The sequence below is a fragment of the Nelumbo nucifera genome, chromosome 1 (genome assembly GCF_055504915.1).
Source record: "Nelumbo nucifera cultivar China Antique chromosome 1, China Antique-T2T, whole genome shotgun sequence".
In the NCBI taxonomy this organism is placed as follows: domain Eukaryota; kingdom Viridiplantae; phylum Streptophyta; class Magnoliopsida; order Proteales; family Nelumbonaceae; genus Nelumbo; species Nelumbo nucifera.
In genome coordinates this window covers 70204974-70231524 of record NC_142649.1, presented here as the reverse complement: position 1 = coordinate 70231524, position 26551 = coordinate 70204974, and the positions used below count along the sequence as shown (strand labels likewise).

Sequence of the window (26551 nt, the reverse complement as noted above, 5' to 3'; positions counted from 1 at the left end):
TAAAAAGTTAAAGAACATGGGTAAATGCACTTACTTGGGTAAATGTTTCCCAGGAAAAACTTACCTAGGTAATTGCATTTACTCGGGTCAGTATCTTACCAAAAAGAGAACAGGGCCTAAGTATCCATAAATCCAATTACCTGGATTCAGAATTGAAGCATGTAATAGGGTTTGGAATCTTCCTTTGCTCTGCATTTTTCTTTTTAATTTTTTTCCAATAAAACAGCCTTTAGGCGAGTTCCATTACTCAATCCTCATTGGTTCTTGAAGAATGAAACTAGCCTAAATGTTGTTTTGTGGAAACATTAAGAAAAAGAACACCCTCAATCACAAGGGGAGGATAATGTTAGGGCCTTCTCAATGAGATTTTTGTTCTTATTGACTAAGAAACTGATCATATTCTTTTTTTGGATTTATGTGAGGTCTATGCAAAATTTATTTTTCTTAGGTATTACAAGATGGTGTGCGACCTGGATGCTCCTAGCTGTAGGGCAAATCGAACGACTGTTGCTAAGTAGATCGCTCGATCTACAAAGAAAGGGAGGTACCAGAGAACCCGGGGTGACTAACCCGACGAGGTTGCTCTGATGCTTAAGTCAATAAAAGTATATAAGAGCTAAGAGTTTGAGAAGTAGGAGAGCTAGAATGCACTTAATCGTGTGTACCTCTTCGTGTCATTGGGGTTGGTGCCATTATATAAGCTTATTTGGCGTGGGCATCACACACCGCATCTGAGATTTTCGAGAGGTCGCCTAACCGGTCCGAAATCCTCAGAGGTAACCGCAAGGCACATTGGCCATCCTCTGGAATACTCGGTACATGGGCCAACTTCCGAGAAACTTGGGAGTGTTGAGATATGCATACCGAATTTGTCGACGATCACAACTCGCAAGTCGCCTCCTGGAGCTCAGTTAGGTCGGCAAGCCCTTGAGGGAGGTCGCTCCTCGCGTCGACGTCACATCGGCCAATGATGAGGTGCTACAGGTCGGCCCTAGACGAGGTGCTCCTAGCCAGCCTAAGTTGTGGTCGAAGTCGCTAGGTTAGCAGTAAAGGCAGGTCGCCATGTCAGGGCAAAGACGAACTACGATTTGGGACTCCAAATCATTGCTTAGGTGGCGTCTGAGTGTCATCCAGCTGTTTCAGGATGCCATGTGTCACAATGTCATTGGAGGTCCAAATTCGCCCTCATCAATTACCCCCCACTCCCGAGCTGAAAGTAGCTCGGCGAAGGGAGTAGATCGCTCCATTTGCCTCGGAATGACTGATTTGGTAAGCTCTTAATCGTAAGCATCGGTCCAATTTGCTTCTCAAGTCGGAAGAGTCCAAGTGTTTGCAGCCTTACGCAGGACCTCGTCGTCTTGATTATCGGGGCACGAGAGCGAATTCATCCGTTCGAGGAAAGGTGATGCAGGTACCCCGAGGACATCTTCCTTATTAGGGATGGAACCGTCAAGGGGTTCAGCAATCCGACCATTACCTCAAGAGCGAAGTTTATCATGCCATCCTCAAGAGAGGGTTCTGTGTGACTGCTTTATCAAGTCGCTCCACCTAGGTAGACTTCGATGCAACTTCCTTCGAGCTGGTTCTCAAAAGAGTAGCCAGCGAGTTCGATGCAGAGCCTGAAACAGAGGTGGAGGTCTACTATGAAGAGATCGACTAAGTTTGCGTCTGTCATGGTGCTAAAAGCAAACTAGTCTTTCCTTTGTTCTCTTTCTCGTGATGAATGCGAACTGCTTTTTATTTTGCCCATGCAAAAGAGGCAACTGGGTCTTATGTGGTGCCGAGCTCTTTTATCAGCTCAGCACCTTAGCCCTTAGGCTTTAGGCAGGGGTGTCCATAAAAAACCAAAAAACCGAACCGAACCGAGAAAACCAAACCCCAAAATGCGGTTAATCAAACCAATCGATTCGGTTTCGGTTTGGGAATTTTGAAAAACCGAAGGATCGGTTCGGTTTTCGGTTAACCTAAAAAAAACCGACGGTTAACCAAACCGATCGGTATATATATTTTTATGTATATTTTATATATATTTTTAATATATGTCACATATTTTCTATGTATTATATATAAATATATACTTATATTGTATTTATAATGATATATTTATAAATATATTATATATATTTCAAATATTTATAATATTTTATATATCATTTATTATTTATTATATAATATTATACATATATTTGTTTAATATATATTATAAATATAAAAAACCGAAAAACCAAAGAACTGAACCGGTCAAAAACTGAAACCGATGGACCGATTAACTACTGGTATCGGTTCGATTTCGGTTTGGAGAATTGGAAAAACCGGTACCACCGGTTCGGTTTACAAAAAAGTGCCATGGTTCGGTTAACACGCCTATGCCGAAGAGGCGACTGGGTCTTAACACGCCTATGCCGAAAAGGCGATTAGGACTTATTTGCCCATGTCGAAGAGGCGACTGGGACATAGCACGCCTATGCTAAAGAGGCGATTAGGACTTATCTACCCATGCCAAAGAGGCGAATGGGTCTCATGTAGTGCCAAGGTCTTTTATTATCTTGGAACTTTAGCCCTTAAGTTCTGAGAGCAACTTGCAGTCCACTCTCCTTATCCTAATTTAGCCGACGTGCGGCCTGACCTTTCCGCCGAAGCGGGTGGTCATTCTGTAGTAACTTCTCATATGGCTACTTCTACGTCATCTCGTGGGATTATCTTCCTACATGAGTGCTTGTGAGACCACGACGTACTTGTTTTGCCCCCCTTGCGAGGGCATAATGTTGTTGTCGATGTGAGTCAGAAGTTTGGGGCCACGGCTGCGCTACATCAGCCTCGTAATGATGTTGGTTGTCCACTCCTACGAGAAGGCATAAGGAGCAACCTCTAGGGTCAGCTCTACTAACTGTAGATCGCCGACTCGCTCGGGAGCCTTGAGGGGCTCGACCCACAAGGGGGTTTGCATAGTTCGTAGGCTGCTAACTCCCGCGGGAGCTACAAAGGGTTCAATCTATAGAGGAGACCTCGCGAAGAGGACTTATGAGGAGGCTTATCTGGGCTGAAATAAAGTCGGAAGAGCTACTTAGTCTGTTGGTCATCAACTTCCTGCGAGAACCATAACTAGCTCGACCAACAGGGACAGCTTACTCCGAGGTGCCTGTCGCCAGGCTGCTGGTTGTTAAGGTCATTTTGCTGCTGCCTAATCTGCAGCGACATGAATACGTCGAGCTACTCCCATGCTCACATCTAGAAATTCATGCTTCATCTCATGGAACTGCCGCGCTTCGATCCCGGCAGGAACTACTGATGGCTCTACCGCGGGGAAAGGGACGTTAACATGTGGTAGTGGGGTATTTATCTGGGGCACTGGGGATGCTGAGTTCGGCCTGAACTTGTCTGATTGTTACAGGGGAGTTCTCTAGGTTCATCATAGATGTTTTTGCCCCCAGTAATCAGTATTCGTTATGGGTGTTGATGCTGCTCAAAAGTGCCTTTGAGTTCATAAAAATGGAAATTAGAAAGTGAGAATTTTAATTTCTAAAAGGTGAGATCTTTAGTTTTCTGGAAGATGAGGACTTAGCCTTTTAGAAGGTGAGATCTTAGTTTCTTGTAGCATTTCCCACAGACGGCGCCAATTGATAGTGTGCGATTTGGATGCTCCTAGCTGTAGTGCAGCTCAAATGCCTGCCGCCAAGTAGACTGCTCGAACTACAAAGAAAGGGAGGTAAGAACTCGGGGTGGCTAACCCGACGAGGTCGCTCTAATGCTTAAGTCAGTAATAGTATATGCGATTTGAGAGTTTGAGAAGTAAGAGAGCTAGAATGCACTTAATCACACGTACCTCTTCGTGTCATTGGGGTTGGTGCCTTTATATAAGCTTTGTTTGGCGTGGGCTTCACACACCGCATCCGAGATTTCTGGGAGGTCGCCTAACCAGTCCAAGATCCCTGGAGGTAACCGCTAGGCATGTTGGCCATCCTCCAGAACACTCGGTACGTAGGCCAACTTCTGAGAAACTTGGGAGTGTCGGGATATGCATACCAATTTTGTTGGCAAGCACAACTCGTATGTCGCTTCCTGGACCTCAGTCGGGTCGGCAAGCCCTCGAGGGAGGTCACTCTTCGCGTCGAGGTCACATCGGTCAATGATGAGGTGCTTCAGGTCAGCCCTAGACGAGGTGCTCCTAACCGGCCTAAGTTGTGGTCGAAGTTGCTAGGTTGGCAATAAAGACAACTCGCCAGGTCGGGACGAAGACGAACTACAATTTGAGACTCCAAATCATCACTTAGGTGGCGTCTAGCTGTTTCGGAATGCCATGTGTCACAATGTCATTGGAGGGTCAAATTCGTCCTCATCATTACATATCTGGGTAACTGATACCCATTTGCACAGAAAATTGTCATCAATACTTGGATGGGACAAAATGTCTCTTTTATAATAATTTTTTATGGCTAAAATAGTCATTTTCTTATTTAGAAAAATATTTCCGAAAAATCACTAGTAATTTCTCACAAAATGAAGGGAACTTAATCCAAGAATTGTTCACCCCAACTTAACAGCCAATGTAGCGAGCTTGTGAGCAGCGCAATTACAACACAAAAACAGCTGATAACATTTGATTACAAGAAAGCAAATGTCTGCATTCCTCAACAACGCTCAAGGATTTCCAGTAACAATTAAATAAAAACTATCTTGAGAAAAACTAAACTTAATCCAAATCCCCCAACAAATTAAATATCTATTAGTGACTTAACATGCCGTCTGCTCAACACCACCAATAACAACAACAAACGACGACCACCACAAACCTTGACCATGACGAGACGATAATGACGACGAGACAACCTTGCAAGGATACGCATACATCTAGTAATAATAACCATAACCTATATGGATTTGCCACGTGGAACGAACATGTTCTTGAGCCACATATAGAGTGGTACAAGCATAAAGTATGCTGATGCAATGTAACCGATGATGAAGAGCAGTATGAATTGCGCCGTTCCCACCTTCTTTTCTTCTACTTTGCTCCCAAGCTGCATTAATATTAATATAGAGATCATCATACACACATACACATTCTTTAGTACTATCTCATTTGGTTTTGAGTCTAATTAGTTCAATCTCAGAGGTTCGGTCAATTGTGAATAAAGCCTATAGGCTCCTTTTGATTTGCAGTTTGGAATTAAAATTAAAATTGGAATCAAAATATTTTAGAATCAGAATTAAAATGGTCTATTCCCATAATCTAATTGATTTAGATAAGAATGTGAATAAAAATTAGAATAAGCAGGAATAATATTTTATTTCTAAGAGAAGAACAGAGAATGATCATTTGCTCAAATACAATACTAGCAGGAATGAGAAATGAGATTCAAATTCCACCAACCAAAAAGTATGAATCGAAATAACCCATTCCGATTCCGGACCCCTAATTCAGTTGACTTATATTAGTCGTAAAATTCCTGTGCCGTTGGCTTGTCTTTAATTGTGGCTTCAGATTAAAGATCAAGTCTCACCATTCCCTTTATATTTTTGAAACCAGCAACTTGAAAATATACCGACTTTTAATTTCCCGGTGACGGGTTATCAGTTTAACGATCAAATTATTGATATTATAAATTAAATAATAAAATATAAAAGTAAATTATATAAAAAATATAAAAAATTAATCATATCTATAGTATTATATATTTATCATATTAAATAAAAATAAGTACAATAAATAAAAAATATTGATATTCATCATACATATCAAGAAATGACTAAAAATACAAAAAATAATAAATAATAACTATTTGGGTAGTATGAAAATTGAAAGAGAGGAAAAATTTAAGGCGGCAAACCCACACCTCGTGAATCTGAGGTTTTCACAATTGATTTTGTTTTTTAAACCGAACATCATTCTTAGTGGAGTGAAAATTTATTTTTTAGAAAACATAATTTAATAGTTTCAAAAATATAATTTGTTTTTGAAAGTAAATCATCTTATTTTTAATTCTAAAAAATGAGAATCAAATTGACACAAATTAACAGTTTACACTATTTCGGGTTCGAGCTTCGGATTGGGCCCATTTGAATTTTAACAAAATCCCAACTCCAACCCCCAAAAGTTGCACCTCTATTTCAAAAAAATAACAAAAAATAAAAGTTAGAGGATATATTTTATTTTTTATTAACATGATAATTCTAGAAACAAGTGAAAAGAAAATAAAACTCATATTGTCCAATAGGCAATAATACCCTTTTAATTTAAGGGAGATGCATATAATTTAAAAACATTGAGCATCACCGACCCCACAGACCTCGTCTATGCACCATGTTTCTAGACCAAAGAGGCAGAAAAGCAGTATAACCATGATTGAGGCTGCACTGAAACAATAAAATCAAAGTATTTGATGTATTGATAATGGCCCAACTTTGGATTAGATGAAGGGAGATGCATCTAGGTGGGGCCACAGCAATAAATTTAAGGTCATGATTTAAAAGCATTGAAGGGAGATGCTTAGCTCTCTTAATTAATTTTTAATTTGTATTGTCGATCTAATATTAGACAAGTTGGAAAGCATTTAGGTTGCATGTGGTATTAAAAGAGGATAATATTAAGAAAAAAAAATCACTTCTAGAAATTATCCCAACCATATGTTTGAAGATAAATTCTCTTGTATCTTTGTCTGAAAGCTTATAAATATTAACGAGATAGATTGGTTGGTTGGGTGGTGTCAAGACATATAGCAGCTGCATGGCGCTTGAATCGAGTATCTCTACCCAACATGGAGTTAATACTTGATTTGTTGTCAGAGATTCAAAATCTCCAGATAGACGAGAATAAATAACGGAAGACAACGTGAATAAAATATATAACAGAAGGACGCATTAATCTGACGGAGAGCGGTCGCTGCCGCTAGTGGTATTCGTTCGTATGGATATGCAGACACGTCGAAAAATTAACTCGACGAGTGGTATTCGTTCGTATCCTACATCCTTGCTTAGAGGTTACGTGTTTTGTCTGTTCATCGGGTTCGCTAAACAGGTGATCCGGAACTCGTGAGAGTGTGTCACTCACCTCGAGAGCAGATGGACCATGATCAGCCTTGGTGCCGGTGACAACGCAGCCGATGACCAGGCCATGCCTTCGGACTCCCCTGTACCACTCTGGTCCAATCCTCTTGAGCTTTACATCGGTGAAACCAGCCTTCTCGAACCACTGGAGGTAATCTTCTTCTTTAGGAAACAGCATCCAAAGGTCTGCGAAGAATTTTGAAAGCCAGAAAGTCGGATAAACAGGGCCTATGATACACGCCTTTCCTCCCTTCTTCACCACCCTATAAGCCTCCGCGATCCCTCTCTGTGGATCTGGCCAATATTCTATGCTGTGTGCACCAAGTTTACCAAGCCAATTAAAAACCTCCGAAAGAAGGAATGAAATGAAGAAGAAATAACAGTACCTACTGATGATGATCTAAGTACAAAAGGGAAAAGGGAACTATACATACTTTCATGGGTGTGAGTGCAACCGATAATAATAGCAACATAGCGAGGTTGGTAGAAATTAGTAATTAAAATACAGGGTAATTAAGGTACCTTCCGGCAGAGACGTATCTGTCGGCAAAATCGTCGGGGAAAGGGAGATCTTCAGCGTTGCCCACAACAAAAGTAGAATTTTTGAGGGGTGTTTTAGCCATGGCTTTGGCTAACTGATGAGGCGACTGATCGAGCAGAGTAATGTTTTCAGGTTTTACGTGGCGTACGAGGCCCAGTGTTGTAAAACCGGTGCCACCTCCAACGTCCACCACCTTGAGATTTTCTTCAGTCAAGTCCAGCTCCTCTAGAGCTTCGTCCCTCATCGACTCCGTCCACATGACACTCTTAGCAGAATCATAAAAGATCGATAGTACCCTGTAGAACCAGAAGGCCAATTGTTTATTCTGGCAAGAACGCAGAGGCTTCCGCGTCAGCGATTCCATGTTGATAAACTAATAACTTAAAACTTGACCTCTGAACTACTGATGATATTAGGCTTCAACCTTCAACTTTCAATCAATCTTTTTGACTCTTGATAACTTTAGGCTTTTCTTCATATCCCCCTCCCCTTCCGTCTACACTACTTATAACCATTGGTTGTCTAGCGTAGGTGGGTTAGAATTTAGTGTTGTTAACTAATCAAGATTGAATTTACAAAACCACCAGACCTTGTCATACGACCCATTTGGCACCAACCCAATGGCGAGAAGCTTCTTTCACGGCGGTGGTATTAGTTATTGAATTGTCATGTACCCAACCAGAAACTGTATGATTTTGACATCGTTTGTCCGACCTTATCTTGTCACTTGTCATGTGCCCGCTACAAGCCTTCGATACCAATTCATTGGTGAAAATGTTAAGCATGAGTGAAAAGATAAGGGTATTTGGATGTTTAAAATTCGACAGGCCAAGTTGGCAGGGTTCACCCGACATCGAACATGTAAACCCAAGGTTTTCTTACTGCTAGTTTCTCAAAAAAAAAAAAAAAAAAGGTTTTCTTACTGATAGGATCAATTGGGGGTGGCAATTGGATGGATCGGGTGTAAGTTGAAAATCAACCCACCCACTAACCACTAACCATAATTAATCCGGAGGACAATGGGAGCTGGAATCAGGTTGAAATTAACCACTCATTCACAACACGTGTCCATATATATTATATCATTGTTTGTACATGATTTAAAGCAGTAAATATTGGAAAAATAGAATATTTTGCAGTGTTTTTAACCAGGGTTCAAAATATCGATATGCTCCATGGCGTATCGATAGTTTTTTTTAGTTTTTTTTTTAAATCCGGTTTAAAGGGGTCGGTTTAAGGTGGTCTTTCGTACATACTTTGAATCGGTCAAAACCCTAATACACCCTCTGTAGGGGTGTATTGGGAGTTCCCGATATGATGTGTATCAGTCGATACGGGCCAATACGTATTGATACTTTGAACATTGTTTTGAATCGCATTTTGACTTGAATGGTCAGATCGTTCAGCCCGCAAACTGTTCAGGCAACCAGTTCTGTTTCACCCTTAGCCCGTTCCTAGGCCAAAACCCAATAACTTAGTCAAAAAACCACTGATACGAGCGATTGAACCATTAACCCGTTAAACCAAGATAGCAGTTTGCGGATATAATAGAGAGAGAGAAGAACATCTCAGATCTCATATCACTAGATACCATATACAATAAAGAGAAGAAAAAGAAGAAGATTGTAGAGGTTGGAGACCGGAGAAAAACTGGATCTCAGATATGAGATCTGCGTTTCTATTGTTATCGTCACCATTGCTATCATCATCACCGCTCCACCTCTTCCTTCTTCCCTCCTTCCTTTATTTCTTTCTCTCTCCTTCCTTTTCTTTTTTTCTTTTCTCTTCTTTCTTTCTTGATCATAACCACGGGCTCCCATAAAAAATTAATTACCTAAAAGTCTAATTGCCCTAATAATGTAACTGATCCGAACCATTAGACCCGGACGATAGAAACGCTGACTTAGAAACCTGTGGCTAGTCGTTCCATCTCTAGGCCAGCTTTTAAAACGGTAATATTTTGACACATGATATAATGCATAATTATATTTGTTTTAATATAGGCACCGTACACACATGAAATGAAAATTTCTACTATTTATAATATAACAAAGAAGGAAGTTGATTTTGATATAATTTATAAATTCAAGCTAAATATTATTCTTTACTGTATGCATGCATATACGCTCTTTCAATAGTAACGAAAAACGTCAAAATTGTGCTTCTTCCAAAAATCATATTCACAAAACACAAAGTAAGGGATGATATATATATACACAATTGTACGATCCTAACCACACATCTCACTATAATGGATCAGTCTCATGGTAAGATGTGAACATAGGTAATGTTGGAACGTTTTGGAAAAGTATTCCAAACACTTACATTGCATGACACTCATATAAACACAATAATATGGACTAGCGGAGGGGGGCTAGAATGCATAGAATTGTAACATTACAATTTATTATATTAAAAAATAATAATTTCTTAATAAGAAATTTGTAATTAAAGTATTCAAGTCTTAAAAGCTCAGAAAGACTTAAAAGAGATAATCATGTACTCGTTTTTTAAATATTGTTTCAGCAAAGCATCTCATATAAAAGAATACGATCATATAGTGATAGTTCTGAGTTCTATTTCATAATTGTCATTTGTATTATAGCGAAAACTCCCAGTTGATCCGAACAATAGGATCGTTCGGCACGGGAACCGTCCAGGCAACCGGTTCCATTTTACCCCAAACCCAATCCCTAACTAAAAATCGTTGAATCAGTTAACGACCCGTTGAACCAGGTGGACAACCCATTGACCCGCTTAATGGTTTTTGGCCATTTTTTATTTTTAAATTTTTGTTGTCAGAACGGACCACCTATTCAGACCAAACAATTGAATCGTTGACCTAGAAACCAATGGCCAGAATGGTTCCATTTTCGGGTCATTTTTTCTAGATGTTAATAATTAGATGAAATAAATTTGTAGTCGTAATCATGGGAAGGGTAGACATTGCAAGGGATTCCAAAACCTTGAAAGATAAAGTCAAAGTGACCTTAAACATAGAAAAAATTGGTGGTAAATCCACCAAACTGGAAAAACCAAGGAAAAAAACCAGAAAATCGAGTCCAAAGTTCCGCTTTGAGACGGAGCTCAAGGTTCAAAGAATCGTTACGTATCGGCCCGTATCGACCGATACGTATCATTCATGAACCCTTCCGATACGCCCCTACAGTGGGTGTATCGGGGGTCTGACCAGTTCAGGGGATGGAGGGGTCTAGAGGGGTCCTAGACCGGCTCCCCTGAACTAGTTTTGGAAAAAAATAAAAAAAAAAAAAGTAAAATAACAAGTATCGAAATGCCCAATATGCCCCTAGCGACATATCGGGAGTATTGATATTTTGAACCTTGACGGAGCTAAACATACATGCAATCAAAGAAAGTGACAAAGCAGGTCGTCTTATAAGAAAAAAAAAAAAAAACATTGCACAAGAAAACCTAAAGAAAAAACAAAAAGGAAGAAATAAAATTGTGGTAAACCCTAGACTGTTTTAGAGGATCTTAAATAAGAAGACCAAACACAAAAAACAAACAAACAAACAAACAAACAAAAGTAGAAAATGAAAAAAAAAGGAACATATCGCACACGTTCGAATAAAGCCCATAGTAGAAGAAACCTTTGAATAGTGAAAATCCAAAAGCATAAAAACCATGGTTTTTGAACCGCCACTGACCTGGACGAACAGACATTTTGGTCTGGGAACCGTCCAGGCAACCGGTTCCGTTTTACCCCACCCCCGGTCTCTAGCCAAAAACCGTTGAATCGGTCAATGACCCATTAACACAGGAAATCAAATTGTTGACTGATTCAATGGTTTTTCGCCTTTTTTATTTTTTTTTTAATTGAGAACCGTCCAAGCAACCGGTTCTGTTTTATCCCAATCCCAGTCCTTGGCCAAATGGTTGAATTGGTCAATGACCCATTGACCCGAATGGTTGAACCGTTGACCCGTTCAATGGTTTTTGGTCTTTTTTTTATTTTTGTTGTCAGAACGGGCCACCTGTTCAAACCAAACAGTCGAACCGTCGACCCAAAAACCAGTGGTCAGAACGGTTCCGTTTTCGTGTCGTATGAGTCACATGCTCAAATGACATAACACATATGGTACTACTTAATGAACTTCACACACTTAATTTTTTGCCTATAATTTTTGTTGTGAAAATGAGTCGTCCTTTTGAATTGGGCGATCAAACCGTCATTTTTTATTTTTTAATTAGGAATTGTCCAAGCAACCAATTCCGTTTTACCACCAAAACAAAAAGGCCAAAATTTTTGAATTTTTTAGTGCATACAACTGAGGAAAGCTTTATTTATTATCTTTACTTCTTTACTTATTATATTGAATGTAGCATTGAAGATGGGAGAGATGAATACTGTATGAAAGAGAAAAATAGATGGACTAGGTTTTTCACTCATTTATAAAAAAAAAAAATTGTTTTTTCACATGATGGTTTAAACCTATAGAATAAACAATGTAAAATATAAGACTGCCATTTGGCGAAAGAGGAGACCACCCCTTTCCTATTAAAAGATATACTAGCAGAGGGGCATTGCTTCGCAGGGGCTGGAATGGAATCATTAACCAAGTCATTCGCCAAAAACCGTTGAATTGTTCAATAACCCATTGACCCAAGTGGTCGAACCATCGACCCGTTGACCCATTCAGTGGTGTCGGCCATTTTTTTATTTTTTTTAATTGGGAACCATCTAGGCCACCAGTTTCGTTTTATCCTAATCTCGGACCCTGGCCAAAAATCGTTGAATCGGTTAATGGCCCATTGACCCAGGTGGTCAAACCATTGACCCGTTAAATGGTTTTTGGTCATATTTTATTTTTTTTTTATTTTTTGTTGTTAGAACAAGCCATCTGTTCGAACTGAGCAGTTGAACCGTTGACTCAAAAACCGGTGGCCAGAACGGTTCCGTTTTCAGGTCGTATGAGTCACGTGCTCGAATGACATAGCACGTATTGTACAACTTAATGGACCTCACACACTCAATTTTTTTTCTTGTAATTTTTGTTGTCAGAACGGGTCATCCATTTTTTTATTTTTTTAATTGGAAACCGTCTAGGCAACCAGTTCCGTTCTACACCAATCCCGGTCCCTGGCCAAAAACCGTTGAATTGGTCAACAACTCATTGACCCGAGTGGTCGAACCATCAACCCGTTGACCCATTCAATGGTTTTTGGCCTTTTTTTTCATTTTTGTTGTCAGAGTGGACCGTTCGAACTGAATAGTCGAATCATCAACCTGAAAACTAGTGGCCAAAACGGTTCCATTTTTTAGTCCTATAAATCACACGCTCGAATGACATAACATCATGATTTTCAAAACTAACCCAGAGATCAAACCGATCAGGAATTCGGCTATTGTATTAAACAGTCCAACTGTTTGAACCGAACGGTCAACCCGTTTTAACAAAAAAATTATATATAGGAAATAGGTTGCTCTCCTCACGGAGGGAGCACCCCTATCCTATTAATATATATATATATATATATATATATATATATATATATAAGATTCCAAAGGTGCCCGTATTTATAATTCAAATTCAACCTACTAAAACCGTTGAAAATTGATAATTATAACAATTCACTATTTTTAAGGTGTCTACTGGTTGCCCATATTATAACAATTCAAATTCTCCCATGTTCGCTTGTTGTGGAGAAGATGGAACTTCAAAGCAAGAGAGGGAATTAGAAGGCAAAAGGGGGAAGAAGAAAGAGAAGATGAAGAGAGAGGAGGGATGGTGAGAGAGAAAAAAAACAAAGAACCACTAGTGGTAGGGGTGTAAACGGATTGAATTCAAATCGAATCAGACAATATCTGAATTCGAATCCTGAATTTGAATCCGATTAAAAAATTTGATTCCATTCGAATTTGAATCAGATTGAATATTCAAATATTTGGTTCAATTAGAATTCGACTAATTAATTATTTTAGGTAATTAATAAATATATAAATTATTTATATAATTTTAATTATTATATATATAAATTATATAAAACATTTAAAAATTTTATATATTATATATAAGAATTAAATAATCGGTCAAACTAGAGCCGCCCCCCGAACACGTAGAGGAGCGAGCTGTCCCAATGGAGAAGATAGTCCAGGTCCCAATCTCTAACGCCGAGCCGACGAAGACCCTCCAAATCGGCGCTCTACTAAGCAAACCACTTCGGTCACAACTAGTAAGTTTCTTACTTAGTAATTTAGATATTTTTGCTTGGTCCGCGTAAGAAATGCCTGACATTGACCCAAGTATTATAACTCATAAACTTAATGTGGATCCCTTAGTTAGGCCAATTAGACAAAAAAAAATGGAACCTCTCGCCCCGGAGCGGTTGAGGGTAGTTGATGAGGAGGTTGGGAAGCTCCTCACAACAGACTTTGTTAAAGAGGTCTAGTACCCGAGCAAGGTGGCCAACCCAATGCTCGTGAAAAAGGCTAACGGAGAGTGGCGCTTGTGCGTCGACTACACAGACCTCAACAGAGCCTGCCAAAGGACTGCTTCCCCCTTCCCAGAATAGATCTCCTAGTAGACGTGACCCCAGGGCACGAGTTGGTGAGCTTCATAGACACCTACTCCGGCTACAACCAGATTATGATGGACCTAGCAAACTAAGATAAAATTGCATTTGTAACCTAACTAGGCTTATACTGCTATAAAGTAATGCCCTTTGGATTGAAAAATGCTGGAGTAACCTTCCAGCAACTTGTAAACAAAGTTTTTGAATCACTTATCGGAAATAAAGTTAAATGTTATATTGACGACATGGTCATGAAGACCCAGTTTTCAAATTCTTTAATCGATGATTTAAGTTCTGTTTTTCAAATTCTAATGAAGTATATACATGAAGTTCAACCCAAATAAATGTGTCTTCAGGGTCACGTCAGGAAAGTTTCTTGGCTATATAGTGAATCGACGTGGCATCAAGGCCAACCCAGACAAAATAAAGGCTATACTAGATATGTGACCACCTCGGGACATAAAGGAAGTGCAAAGACTAACCGGCCAGGTAGCCGCCTTAAATTGGTTTAGGTCTAAATCAATGATGAGAATAAAATTTATCATATTTTTATCCCCAAATATTCAGTCTTTTATACTGAATTAATACTTATTTGGACTCATATTTCTTGTATTTTGGTTCAGGGCATGAAAAAAAACATCAGGAGAAAAGCAAGGCAAATCGGATGATTTTTTACAGTTTCGGCACTGTTCGGTAATCTGGGCCTAACTCTCATAGATCTGATGGGGCTGATTCAAGACTCGCTAGAAAGATAAGAGAGAAAGCTACAACTTTCATATTTTGGGCTTTCGCAGATTCGGCCAGAATCGAAGTCAAATCTGGTCCTGAAGTCGGGGCAAATTCGTAGGAAGGCCCAACTTGTAGAAAAGCCTTGCAGCAGCCCAATTCGCAGTGGAAGCCTAATATGAATGCAAGAACAAGAAACTGAGAAGAGTCCTACCAAATTTAAATTTGTGATGTAATCCTAGAAAGATAAAGAGATTGAGTTCACTAGATAAAGAGATAAGAGTAGGATTAGACTCGGACTTTCTATTTTTGAAAGATAAACTCCAAGAAGGAGTTGGAGACCACCCCCTCCCCTTTAAGCTATATAAAGGGATGGGGGGCGGACTAGAGAGGTATCAAGAAGCAGAAGAGCAACCAATCTATCAAGCAAGAAGACTGCAAGAAGGAGGTGGTGACAAGGAGAAGTGGAAATCTCAGCTCCAAGGGTGATACCATGAGTTCTTTCTTTCCTCTTGTTTGCTTTATTTCCTCTAGTATGAACTGATTTATTTGTAGCTAGGGCTGTGGAAAACCTAATCATAACAATGAATATATGTTTATTCTGATTTTTTCTAAGATTGTGATTTCCATATAATCTATGAGTTATCTTGCTTAATGCTATTAGGAGTGACCATCTCTTAATTGATTTGGTTTATGTGAATGAATCAAGAGAAGAATTCATATAGCAGACCAAATAATTCATAGTGTGAATTGAATGTTATATAGGGGTATATATACATGATTCATCTGAATGTAATAGTTTTTCCATGAATTGAATGCATTTCTATCTTGAGAACTCTAGTCGAGAGATCGAGGGGTTACCTGATAGAAGTAGTTTTGATATATCTTGAGAAAGAATATTGAATAAAATTGGAAAAACTTCAGCTTATGGGAATGACAAGTTATCTTGTATAATCTCATCTATTACCATTCATTGGAATGGTTAGGCGGACCAAAGGTCCTATCGAATTCAGTCAATCGTTGCATACTTCAGCATTGGTACTCTTGCTCTTGTTTTCTTTTTCTGTTTTTCAGTAGCTTTTACTCTTAAATCTGAAATTTGATTGTCCAAATAATTAGGGAAGGCTGTAATTCTAATACTTATTTTGTTAAATCCTCGTAGGAATGATATTTTTATACTACTTGATAACTAGTGCACTTGCTAGGGTTATAATCATAGCTATCAAGTTTTTTGCGCCGTTGCCGGGGATTTAATCCAAAAATAATATTAGAGCTTGTTAACCTTGGTTAATTTGGACTTTTTATTTCTGTTTATATTTTTTTATTTTATTTGTTCGAATTCTAGCTATGTTTAGATTCACTAGTGCATGACACGCACTAGACAAGAATGATTAGCACGATTAGATCCTGAAATAGACAGGACCCTTCGCTTGTTGCAAAGAGCCAACAAGAGGCAAAACGAGGGAGGATGTTGAAATTGGCAAACTAGCAATAAAAGTTGAGGAAGAGATGGCAGAAGCAAATCGCACCCTTTTGGACTACGCCTGTCCAACCATTGATGGGGCTACTTCCAGTATTTGCAAGCCCACAATTCAAGCCAACAATTTCAAAATCAAGCCTGCAATCATTCAAATGATTCAGACAAGTATTCAATTTAGTGGGTTGCCAAATGATGACTCTAATGCACATATTGTTAACTTCCTGGAAATATGTGATACATTTAAACATAATGGAGTTAGTGATGATGCCATTAGGCTTAGACTATTTTCATTTTCATTGCGTGATAGAGCTAAAGATTGGCTTAACTCACTCCCTACAGGAAGTATCACCACTTGGAATGACCTGACCCAAAAATTCTTGGCTAAGTATTTTCCACCTTCTAAAACAGCAAAATTAATTAATGATATCACTACTTTTGCTCAATTAGAGAGAGAATCTCTGTATGAAGCATGGGAACGATTCAAGGAGATGCTTAGGAAGTGTCCTCACCATGGGATACCAACTTGGCGTCAAATTCAAACATTTTATAATGGTATTACCCCCTCTAATCGTTCTATTATTGATGCAACTGCAAGTGGCACAATCATGAAAAAAACACCAAAAGAAGCTTATGATCTAGTAGAAGAGATGGTGTCGAACAGCTACCAGTGGAGTAATGACCGAATTGATCGAAGGGGAGTACACCACATCGATTCCCTTCTAGCCATATCTGCTCAACTTGCTAGTCTGAATAAAAAATTTGATACTTTTAATATTGCAGCAATGAATACATCATCTAGCATCCCATGTGATTTCTAAGGTGAAATAGGACATACTAATTCTAACTATCCATTAGGTAACCCTTTTGCTTCACATGAGCATGTTAATTTTATCTCTCATACTGGCAGGCCAAATTTCAACCCCTACTCAAACACATACAACCCAGGGTGGAGGAATCATCCAAATTTTTCATGGAACAACAACCAGCAAAAAGCACCCATGGGATTCCAACTGTAGCCGCCCCCACAAGAAAAGAAGAGTAATTTGGAAGAAATGATTTCTAAGTTCATCAATACTACTGAAGCAAAGCTCCAAGAACATGATAAGAGATTCTTAAGTCAAGAAGCATCAATCAAAAACTTAGAAGTCGAAATGGGGCAGATTGTGAATCTGTTGTCGGAAAGAAAGGAGGAATGGCTGCCCAGCAATACGGAGAAGAATCCAAGAGAGCAAATAAACTCTATAGCTTTGAGAAGTGGGAAGACAATTGGCGAGACCCAGAATGATGACAAGGAAGCTGAAGTAGCCGATTCACAAAAGGAGACTGAAGGGAGTACACCTAAACTGAATTTAGATTCTATTAAACTTCTCCTTCCCTACTCTGGAAGAGTTTTGAAAGCTAACATGCATAAACAATTTGAGAAATTTTTGGAAGTGTTTAAAAAGATACATATTAACATCCCTCTTCTTGATGTATTGTCGCAGATGCCAAAATATGCCAAATTCTTGAAGGAGGTGATGTCGAACAAAAGGAAATGGGAGGAATGTGAGATGGTGAAATTGAACGAAGAGTGCTCAGCCATCCTCCAAAATAAATTGCCCCCAAAGCTTAAGGATCCAGGGAGCTTTTCTATACCTTGCACCATAGGGAAATACTGAATTTGAAAAAGCTTTATGTGATTTGGGTGCCAGTATAAATCTAATGCCATATTCTATTTTCGAAAAACTTGGATTGCATGAACTAACACCTACTACTATTACCCTGCAATTAGCTGATATAAGCATTAAATATCCTAGGGGAATAGTAGAAGATGTTTTAGTCAAAGTGGGCAATTTTATTATTCTGGCTGATTTCATTGTGTTGGATATGGTGGAAGATAGGACAATGCCTCTGATTTTAGGGAAACCTTTTCTTGCTACTGGTAATGCTTTAATTGATATGCGAAAAGGTCTACTTACCCTTAGAATCAATGGTGAAGAAGTGGTGTTTAATGTATTTAAAACCATGAAATATCCCAACACAATTGAACATGAAATATATGCAATCGATTGCATTGGTATTGGCGCAGCTGAAATTAACGCATCTAAATTAGATGATCCTTTAGGAAGCTGCATTCCTAATTCTTGTAAAAATGTACAAGTCTTGGATGAATAAATTAAGGAGATTTTGAACTGTTTGGAGGCCGGTCAAGAAGAGTTCAAGCCAAGACAAGGTAATGCTCATTATATTATGTTGTCGATTTCTAATGAGAGACGGTTACCCTCTGCTTTGCAGGCCCCTATTCCATATTTGAACCCGCCCATGATGGATGAAAGGGGAGCACACCGAAAGTTGCAACCACGAGAGTTAGAGGATCCAATTTCAGGATTATTAAAAATAGGGAAGTTTGTTTTTACATTTCTAGTTTAGTTTTTCTACCCTTTCTTTGAATTTAACCTTACATTGGGGACAATGTAAGTTTTAAGTGTGGGGGAGGGGATTTAGTATTTAGGTTAGAATTTAGGTTGTGTTTTAAAATTTTATTTAGGCCGTGCTTTTCTGCAAAAAAAAAAAAAAAAAAAAAAAAAAAAAAAAAAAAAAAAAAACTCAACTCTTTTGAAATCAATTGAAACAATATTCTGGGAAAATATGATCAAGGAGTACATCATCCATTTGAAACCATCCCTTTTAAGCTAGTCCTAAATTCAGGTTTAAGTAAATAGGGTAAATATTTTACCAAGCAATTCAATTGGTAGGACAGAACATAAAATGCACCTACCAACAAAAGCAATTCAAACAGTAGGATGGAGCATAAAATGCACCTACTATCCAGCAAATTCAACAGTAAGACGGAGCATAAAATGCACCTACTGACCAAGTAATCCTAAAAGTGAGATGGAGCATAAAATGCACTCACTTCCACCATGTTTTTTAAAGAAAAAAAAAAGAGAGAGAGAGAGAGGAAATGAAAATGTTTTCCCTAGTTTACTACCTAGTTTGTAGTAGCAAGAATTGGATTGACTGATGAATGAGTCGTGTATGAATTGGTTGTTTTGATTTAATGGTTTGCAATAGTTAACCTAGAATATTTGTGGAGAAAGATGAATGAGAGTTGAGTTTAAAAATCGGTAGGATAGTTAGTTTGTTCTTGTTTTATTTTTTCTTGAGTTTTGTCTTGCCCGAGGATGGGCAAAGTTTAATCAGTGGATCAGTGCCTACCTTTTTTCAAGGAAATTAAGAAGAATGAGGACTTCGAATGGTCCGACGAGTGCCTGTTCACATTTGATGAGCTAAGGAAATACCTAAGTATACCACCGATTTTAACCTGACCTGAAGTAGGAGACGAGCTGAGACTGTACCTCTCTATGAGTGACGAGGTGGTCAGCTCGGTACTAATGAGAGGAGTAGACTGGGTCCAGCGGCCCGTCTATTATGTAAGCAAAGTTTTGTAGGCAGCTGAGACAATGTACCCCGACATCGAGAAACTGGCCTATGCCTTGGTCATTGCAACTCAGAAGCTACACCCTTACATCCAAGCTCACACGATCATTGTCTTCACCAATAGACCCCTAAGGCACGTCTTGCAGAAGCCCGAGGTCTCAAGCAGAATAATGAAGTGGGCCATCAAGTTGAGCGAGTATGACATCTAGTTCAAGCCACGCCCAGCGATTAAAGCCCAAGTCTTCACGGATTTCATCGCGGAATGCATGTTCAGTGCGCTAGCCCCTAAGGTGTCTGAGCCGACTAGTACGTCGGAGGCGTCAACCAGAGTGGCACCAGTTCCGGTCAGGGAAGGCCTGATCTGGGATGAGGAGCCCTGGATCCTCCACATTGACGGCTCGTCTAATCAGCGAGGAAGCGGTGCTGGATTCATATTCGAGGCATCGAACAACGAGAAGGAGTACGAGGCATTGATAGTCAGGCTGAACTTGGTGAAGGAGGTCGACGTGAAGCACGTCATGGTATGCAGTGATTCCCAGCTGGTCGTGAACTAGGTAAACAGTGAGTACGAGGCATGGGAACCTATCATGATGGTTTACTTGGCCAAGGTGAGAGAACTCTTGCCCGGCTTCCTTTCTTGGTTCATCCGGTAAGTATCGAGGTCATAGAATGCCGAGACCAACGCACTATTGAAGTTGGCGAGCACAGGCGACAATACAATGAGGACGGTGTACATAGAAGACCTACCTCGACCCATCATTCTCAGGGGGGGCAGAAGAGGTTGCTCTTATGTTGCAAGCAGAACCGAGCTGGGTCGACCCGCTTGTTGACTATCTGCTCCACGGGACCCCCAGCAGACCGCAATGCAGCTCGGAGGGTAGAGTGTCAGTCAGCCCAGTACATCCTTATTGACGGGTAGTTGTACAGGAGATCCTTCATGCTCCCCTATTGCATTGCTTGCGGCCTTCAAAAGTAGACCGGATACTGCACAAGATCCACGAAGGTCTCCGTGGAGGACACCTAGGGGGTAGGGCGCACGCCCAAAAAGCGCTAAGCTAAGGGTACTACTGGCCCACAATGAAAGTGGATGCACTCGAAATCGTCAAGAAGTGTGACAATTGCCAGAGGCATGCTAACATCCTTCATCAGCTTGTCGCTGATTTGAAGTACTTAACCAGCCCGTAGCCTTTTGCCTAGTGGGGAATAGATATCCTTGGTCCATTCCCACCAGCAACCGGGCAAAGGAGATTTCTGGTCGTGGCAATGGACTACTTTATGAAGTGGGTGGAGGCCAAGCTGCTGGTGACGATCATAGCCCGGAACATGCAGAATTTCTTCTAGAATAACATAGTGTGCCGCTTCGGACTACCCAAGGTGTTGATATCAGACAACAGGAAGCAGTTCGAAGATATCATGTTCTAGAACTGGTGTGCCAAGATGGGGATCCAGCAAAACTTCACATCAGTAGCACACTCGCAAGCAAACGGACAGGCCGAGGTGACGAACAGGGCCATCCTCCGCGGACTGAAAGCTCGCTTAGCGCGAGCTAAAGGTTTGTGGGCGGACGAGTTGTCCAGTGTCCTTTGGGCCTACAGAACAACTATCAAGACTATAATAGGTGAGACACCGTTCAATTTTACGTATAGTACGGAGGCCGCCATCCTAACCGAGATCGAAGTACCGACCCTGCAGCTTGAGGCGTATGACAAGGAGGCCAACGACAGCGAACTATGGATGAACCTCGACCTGATCGAAGAGGTATGCAACCTGGCCTACATCCGGACTATGACCTACTAATAGCGAGTAGCTCGGTACTACAATGCCCGGGTCAAGAGGCACCAGTTCCGAGTTGGCGACTTAGTACTCTGGAAGGTCATGGTACCTAAGCCCGACGTGGGTAAGCTCGAACCGAACTAGGAGGGTCAGTACAGGGTGAGACGGGTTTTCGGTGAAGGTACGTACGAACTCGAGACGCTGGAAGGGAAGCAGGTGTCTCGTGCTTGGAACATTGATAATTTGAAAAAGTACTACCTATGAGCTCAAGAGTAAGACATCCACAAACTTTTCAAAATCTAGAAGACCAGCGAGCTGGTTAGGTCACACAAAGGAGAGTGGACTATGAGTCGCTCCCAATGCCCAAGGGCCATGGCACCGAGCTAATAAGTGACCCCGGTTCTAAAATAAGACCTAGTCACTTCTAAGCATGGGCAACGGACAAGTCCAGCTTACACTTCATCAGTGCGCAAACAGGTTAGGCCTATACCCTACAGTGTCTGCTCACCTCGACTTACATCAACGTCAGGTCACTCCTAACTGTGCTTAGCTCGTCACCTCAACACCTTGGGGTAATCTATACTTTTTTGAAATTTTTTGCAAACATATGTTATTGTACACGAAGTGACAAAAAGGTGGCATTTCATTACTTTGTAAAAGTAGTTCCAATACAATAAAAAAAAGAGAGAGAGAGGGAGAAAGAGGCAAAACATCAATCTTCATGGGGCTCCCCGCCCCCACTATCGATATGCTTGGAGTCCTTGGCTGGCTCAACCTCCATAAACTCATCTGTAGCAATAACCTCATCGGTCTCCATGACCTCGTCGACTACTGCATCCAGACTGCCCGACTTCTCCCCAAACTCCTCGCCGACGCTATCATCGCCTTCTTCCTTGGAGTCAGGGTCTTCCTTCTCTGATTGGATCGCCATCTCCGTAGTAACCCCAGTAGTGGTTAGTGGTCCAAGGTTGGGCTAAGGAAGCACACGCCTGGCCAACCAATGACAAAGTTTAAAGCCCTTACAAAAGGCCAAGGTAGCAGTATCTTGTACAAATTTGTCGAACTCTAGAGAAGCTTTATAAGCCTTGACAGCAAGAGCTCCGACCTCCTTGATCTCCTGAGTTAAAATGGCCTCACGGTCGACAAGGGAAGTCTTATGCTCCTCGACCTCCTTCATCAGCTCACGAATCTGCTCGTCCCTTCGCTTCGCCTCGGCCTCCACTTCCTCGCACAATCCACGACCTTCAATAGTTCTGTCATGGCCTCAATGACATGCACCTTGGCCTCTAAAGCCTTCGTCTTTGCCTCAAAGATTTGCAGCAACGCCATCTGCTAGTCGGACTACTCCACTAGTGAGTGGATCATTGAGTTCGTCTGCAAGAAGACCAGATCACTAAGAAAGGTGGGAAACACGAACAATAGGGAAGTGAGTTCATAAGCATACCACCATAACATGACCCCAAGCTGTGGTAGCGAGCTTAGAATGTGACATCCCGGCATACTTGGAGACTTCAGCGGGAAAGAGAGCCTCCTTGATTTTGAGAGTGGCTACCCGGGCATCGAAAATACTCTGGCCCTCCTTGGGGATCGCACTAGAAGCGACAGCCTCCTATTGACTGGGCCGAGGCTCGGATTCCTGGGCCACCTCGGGCTCACAGAGTGGCGACTTGGTTCCCTGGTCTTCTTCGACCTGATCGATAACCAGGACTTCTCCCCCTTTGCTGAAGTAGCAGGTGTAAAGGGCACGATGGCGAGCTCAGCCGCTGGGGTATCAGTATGGGACATCTTCCTTTTCTTCTTCTTCTTCATGTCAGTGAACAGTTTCGAGATCAGAATATCAGCCATGATGCCTGTGAGGAGAAAAGTGCCCAATTAGCAGAAGTAACGAAATGAGAAAGGCTATGTGTGTGCATACCGAAGTGGCGACCTACCTGGAGGACTCAAGCCAGCTTTAACCAGTTTCTCCTCAGTCAAAAAGTCTTCCAACTTTAATCTAAGCTTCACCCAAGAACGGATTTCTTTCTTGATATGCTTATCTAGCTTAACACTGGGGTCACTAATGGTCGTCCTCCAGTACGTCAGAAACGGCCACCCCCCAACAACAGTAATGACGAAGTAACGTCTCTTCCAGGCTGAAACCTTGTTCGGGTAACCATGCAAGACTTTGTACCCAGGTCGAGGGGAGATATAATAATTGTGCTTTTCCACCGAATGGAGGCTGGCGGGATTTTTCTTGATAGAACAGATCGAGCTGAAGATATCTAAGTTCAAAGGCCTACCATAGTCATGGAAGAAGGAAATGATCCATACAATGGTACGAACTGAATTGGGATGGAGCTGGTCTATGGCGATGTCAAAGAACTTGATGACCTCGATAATGAAAGGATGGAGCGGGAAGTGAAGTCTGGCAACTAACTACTCTTCGAAGACCACGATCACGTCGTGATCATGGTCCCAACGATACCCTTCTCTCTACCATCATGACAGAAGGACTGAAGCGATCCGGCCCCTGAGAGCAGCGAGATGTTGAGGCTTCCTCCCCGGCAGACTAACGCTCTTGTATCGAAGTGGCCTCCTCGGCCGGGCTGGACTCAGAACTATGTGTCGAGCTTACTACCTTGGCAAGACCCAACTCTACGTTCGGGACCAAGGCATCCACCTCGGCACTGATGGATTCACCACTTGTGTCAAGCAAGCTACCCGAGATACTATTGCTAGACATACTTAACCAAGGAAAGAAAATAGACAAGGAGACTAAGACAAAGTAGGCGACTTACCTAGGACCAAAGAGGGAAGGGAGTGACCTCGAAGACAAAGGCAGATAGCACCGACTTGGGAGCAAATGCACGACCTCCAGAATTCGAACACGCAATATAAGGCGAGGCGAATGGGACCCCAAGGCCCAGACTTATAGCCACTGACTCTAAACGTTCCAGATCAACGTGATCCGACGGTTCTCATGAAAACTGGTTGCACGTCTCCCGAGGCCAAAATCGGTTGAGCACACGTTTTGACATCCGCGGAGTTTTTAACCTACGTGACGTCTATGCATCCCCAATACGCAATTTGGTTTTGTGATCGAGCCAGGCGGGTTATCACAGTCTAACCGCTGGACCGAACATCAACTCGGAAGGAAACCGGGCCAAATCCACCTGAGCTCGTCATGAACTCCCCGCACCAAGTCAGACCCCTAGCACGAGGAGTGGGGGGCAATTGATGTGGGGTGATTTCGCCCGACCTATTAAACAGAGGACACGTGGACAGGACCTACCAACTAGACTGTGAATCAGCACTCACCGCCACCTCAGCACCACCTACCACCTAGGTAAGCCAAGCCACCTCAAGTGTCTCAAGCACCTCGGCAATGATCGAGGTCTGGGTAGCTCAAGATCGCCTAACCTACCGAGGTGACATGTCAAACTTCTAGAAGCATGCCAGCTGCATCCGAGCTCTTCGGGGTCACGACCGAGGGACTTATTCATATCCCACTCGGATTGGACGGATACGATAGGCCTTATCAGCTAACACGTTATCCACCTCCCAAGGCAGAACAGACTCCTAACAGCGCGGGGCGAGGATCTTGAAGGTGTTTCATGAGACCCACGGCAGCCCAACTATATAAGGGCATCAGCCCCTACAGTCCAAGTATGCACGATTTAGTGCATTCTAGCTCCTTCCAAACTGAACCGTAAGGTCTATAACGATAAACTCAGAACCCATCCAATTATTCATTGGGATTATTAGGCCCAACCCAATACATCCGATTAATCTCTTTTATTATTATTATTATTATTATTATTATTATTATTATTATTATTATTATTATTATTTTGGTATTTGGTGATACAAACTACACTAATAACCCCTCCTCTTCCCCAGACGTTGATGGTTGCAGGAATCTAATATGCATCCATGTTGAATCTAACCAACCAATATACCAATTGAGCCACCCCTTGATACATTTGAACATAATAATATAATACAACATTACAAGTATGATAAAAGAGCGGGTACAGGAGAGTGTGATTACAGCAATGGGGGAGAAAAGACACAGTATGGATCACGTAGGCACAACCTTATAAGTTATAAGCACATTCACTTAAAAAAAATTTGGCATCTGTCCCTTAAATTAAAATACCCCCAACCTATCCTTGGAAAATATTAAAATCCACTTTTTATAGTTGTCAAAATATTTATCAAGTGCTTATTGAACGTGCTTACTATTTCTGCATTCCTCAACAATGCTCAAGGCTTTCCATTAGCAAACAATTAAGACAATTAAATAAAAATCATCCTATTTCACCAGAATAACTAGAATCCCCATCACCCAATAACAAATTAAATACCTTATTGGCATTAATACATGCCGGGTTTTTTCAACACCACCAATAACAATGAACGACGACGAGCACAAATTAAATACCTTATTGGCATAAATAAAATTATCATAAATGTGTAATTCTTCCTACATTTTTGTAATTTTATATAATTATTTCTATTTTAAAAATTTTATTACCTAACTATGATTTCATAATTGATCGATTTGATTTGAATGGTTGAATTGCTTAGCCACCACTTAAATAAAGAGTGCTTTTGTTTTTTAGTCAGCTTTAAAATATATGGGATTATATTGCTAAAAATATTGACATAGATATAATTAGTAGCATTTATTATTGAAAAATAACTTAAATATATGATTTAATAAAAGAAAATGGGATTTAATACCTTAAATATAAGACTTAATGAGAAGAGATTAAATGAAGTGGAAAGTAATACTTGAAGTTACGCTTTCAATCCTTATAATTAGGCATGGACTAAATACACAAATATAAACATTTTAATAGCCATTAAAACTAAAATAAACCCTTTTCTCAAACAAAAAAAAAATAGAGGGTAATTTTAGTCCAAAAAAAAGTTTCACGCTGCATCCACACTTTTATATATAGTACTAGTAAATGTGCACGTGCTTTGCACGTGACAATTCTAGATGATGATAATGATAGTAATAATGTATTCAAAATTTTCTATAAATT

General features: G+C 40.7%; 1 protein-coding gene and 1 non-coding gene across 2 annotated transcripts; both read right to left on the bottom strand.

Annotated features, from left to right (window-relative positions):
* Positions 1-4508: 4508 nt before the first annotated feature.
* On the bottom strand, positions 4509-8071 carry LOC104612757 (2-methyl-6-phytyl-1,4-hydroquinone methyltransferase, chloroplastic). The gene is made up of 3 exons (XM_010280324.2): positions 7567-8071; positions 7049-7355; positions 4509-5018 (listed from the first exon to the last, which is right to left on the bottom strand). The coding sequence occupies exons 1-3, from the start codon at positions 7947-7949 to the stop codon at positions 4869-4871; spliced, it is 840 nt and encodes a 279-aa protein (XP_010278626.1). The 5' UTR covers positions 7950-8071; the 3' UTR covers positions 4509-4868.
* Positions 8072-16735: 8664 nt separating this feature from the next.
* On the bottom strand, positions 16736-16842 carry LOC148803403 (small nucleolar RNA R71). Its single transcript, XR_016081606.1, has one exon. It is a non-coding gene; the product is annotated as a small nucleolar RNA R71 (small nucleolar RNA).
* Between the last annotated feature and the right edge of the window lie 9709 nt (positions 16843-26551).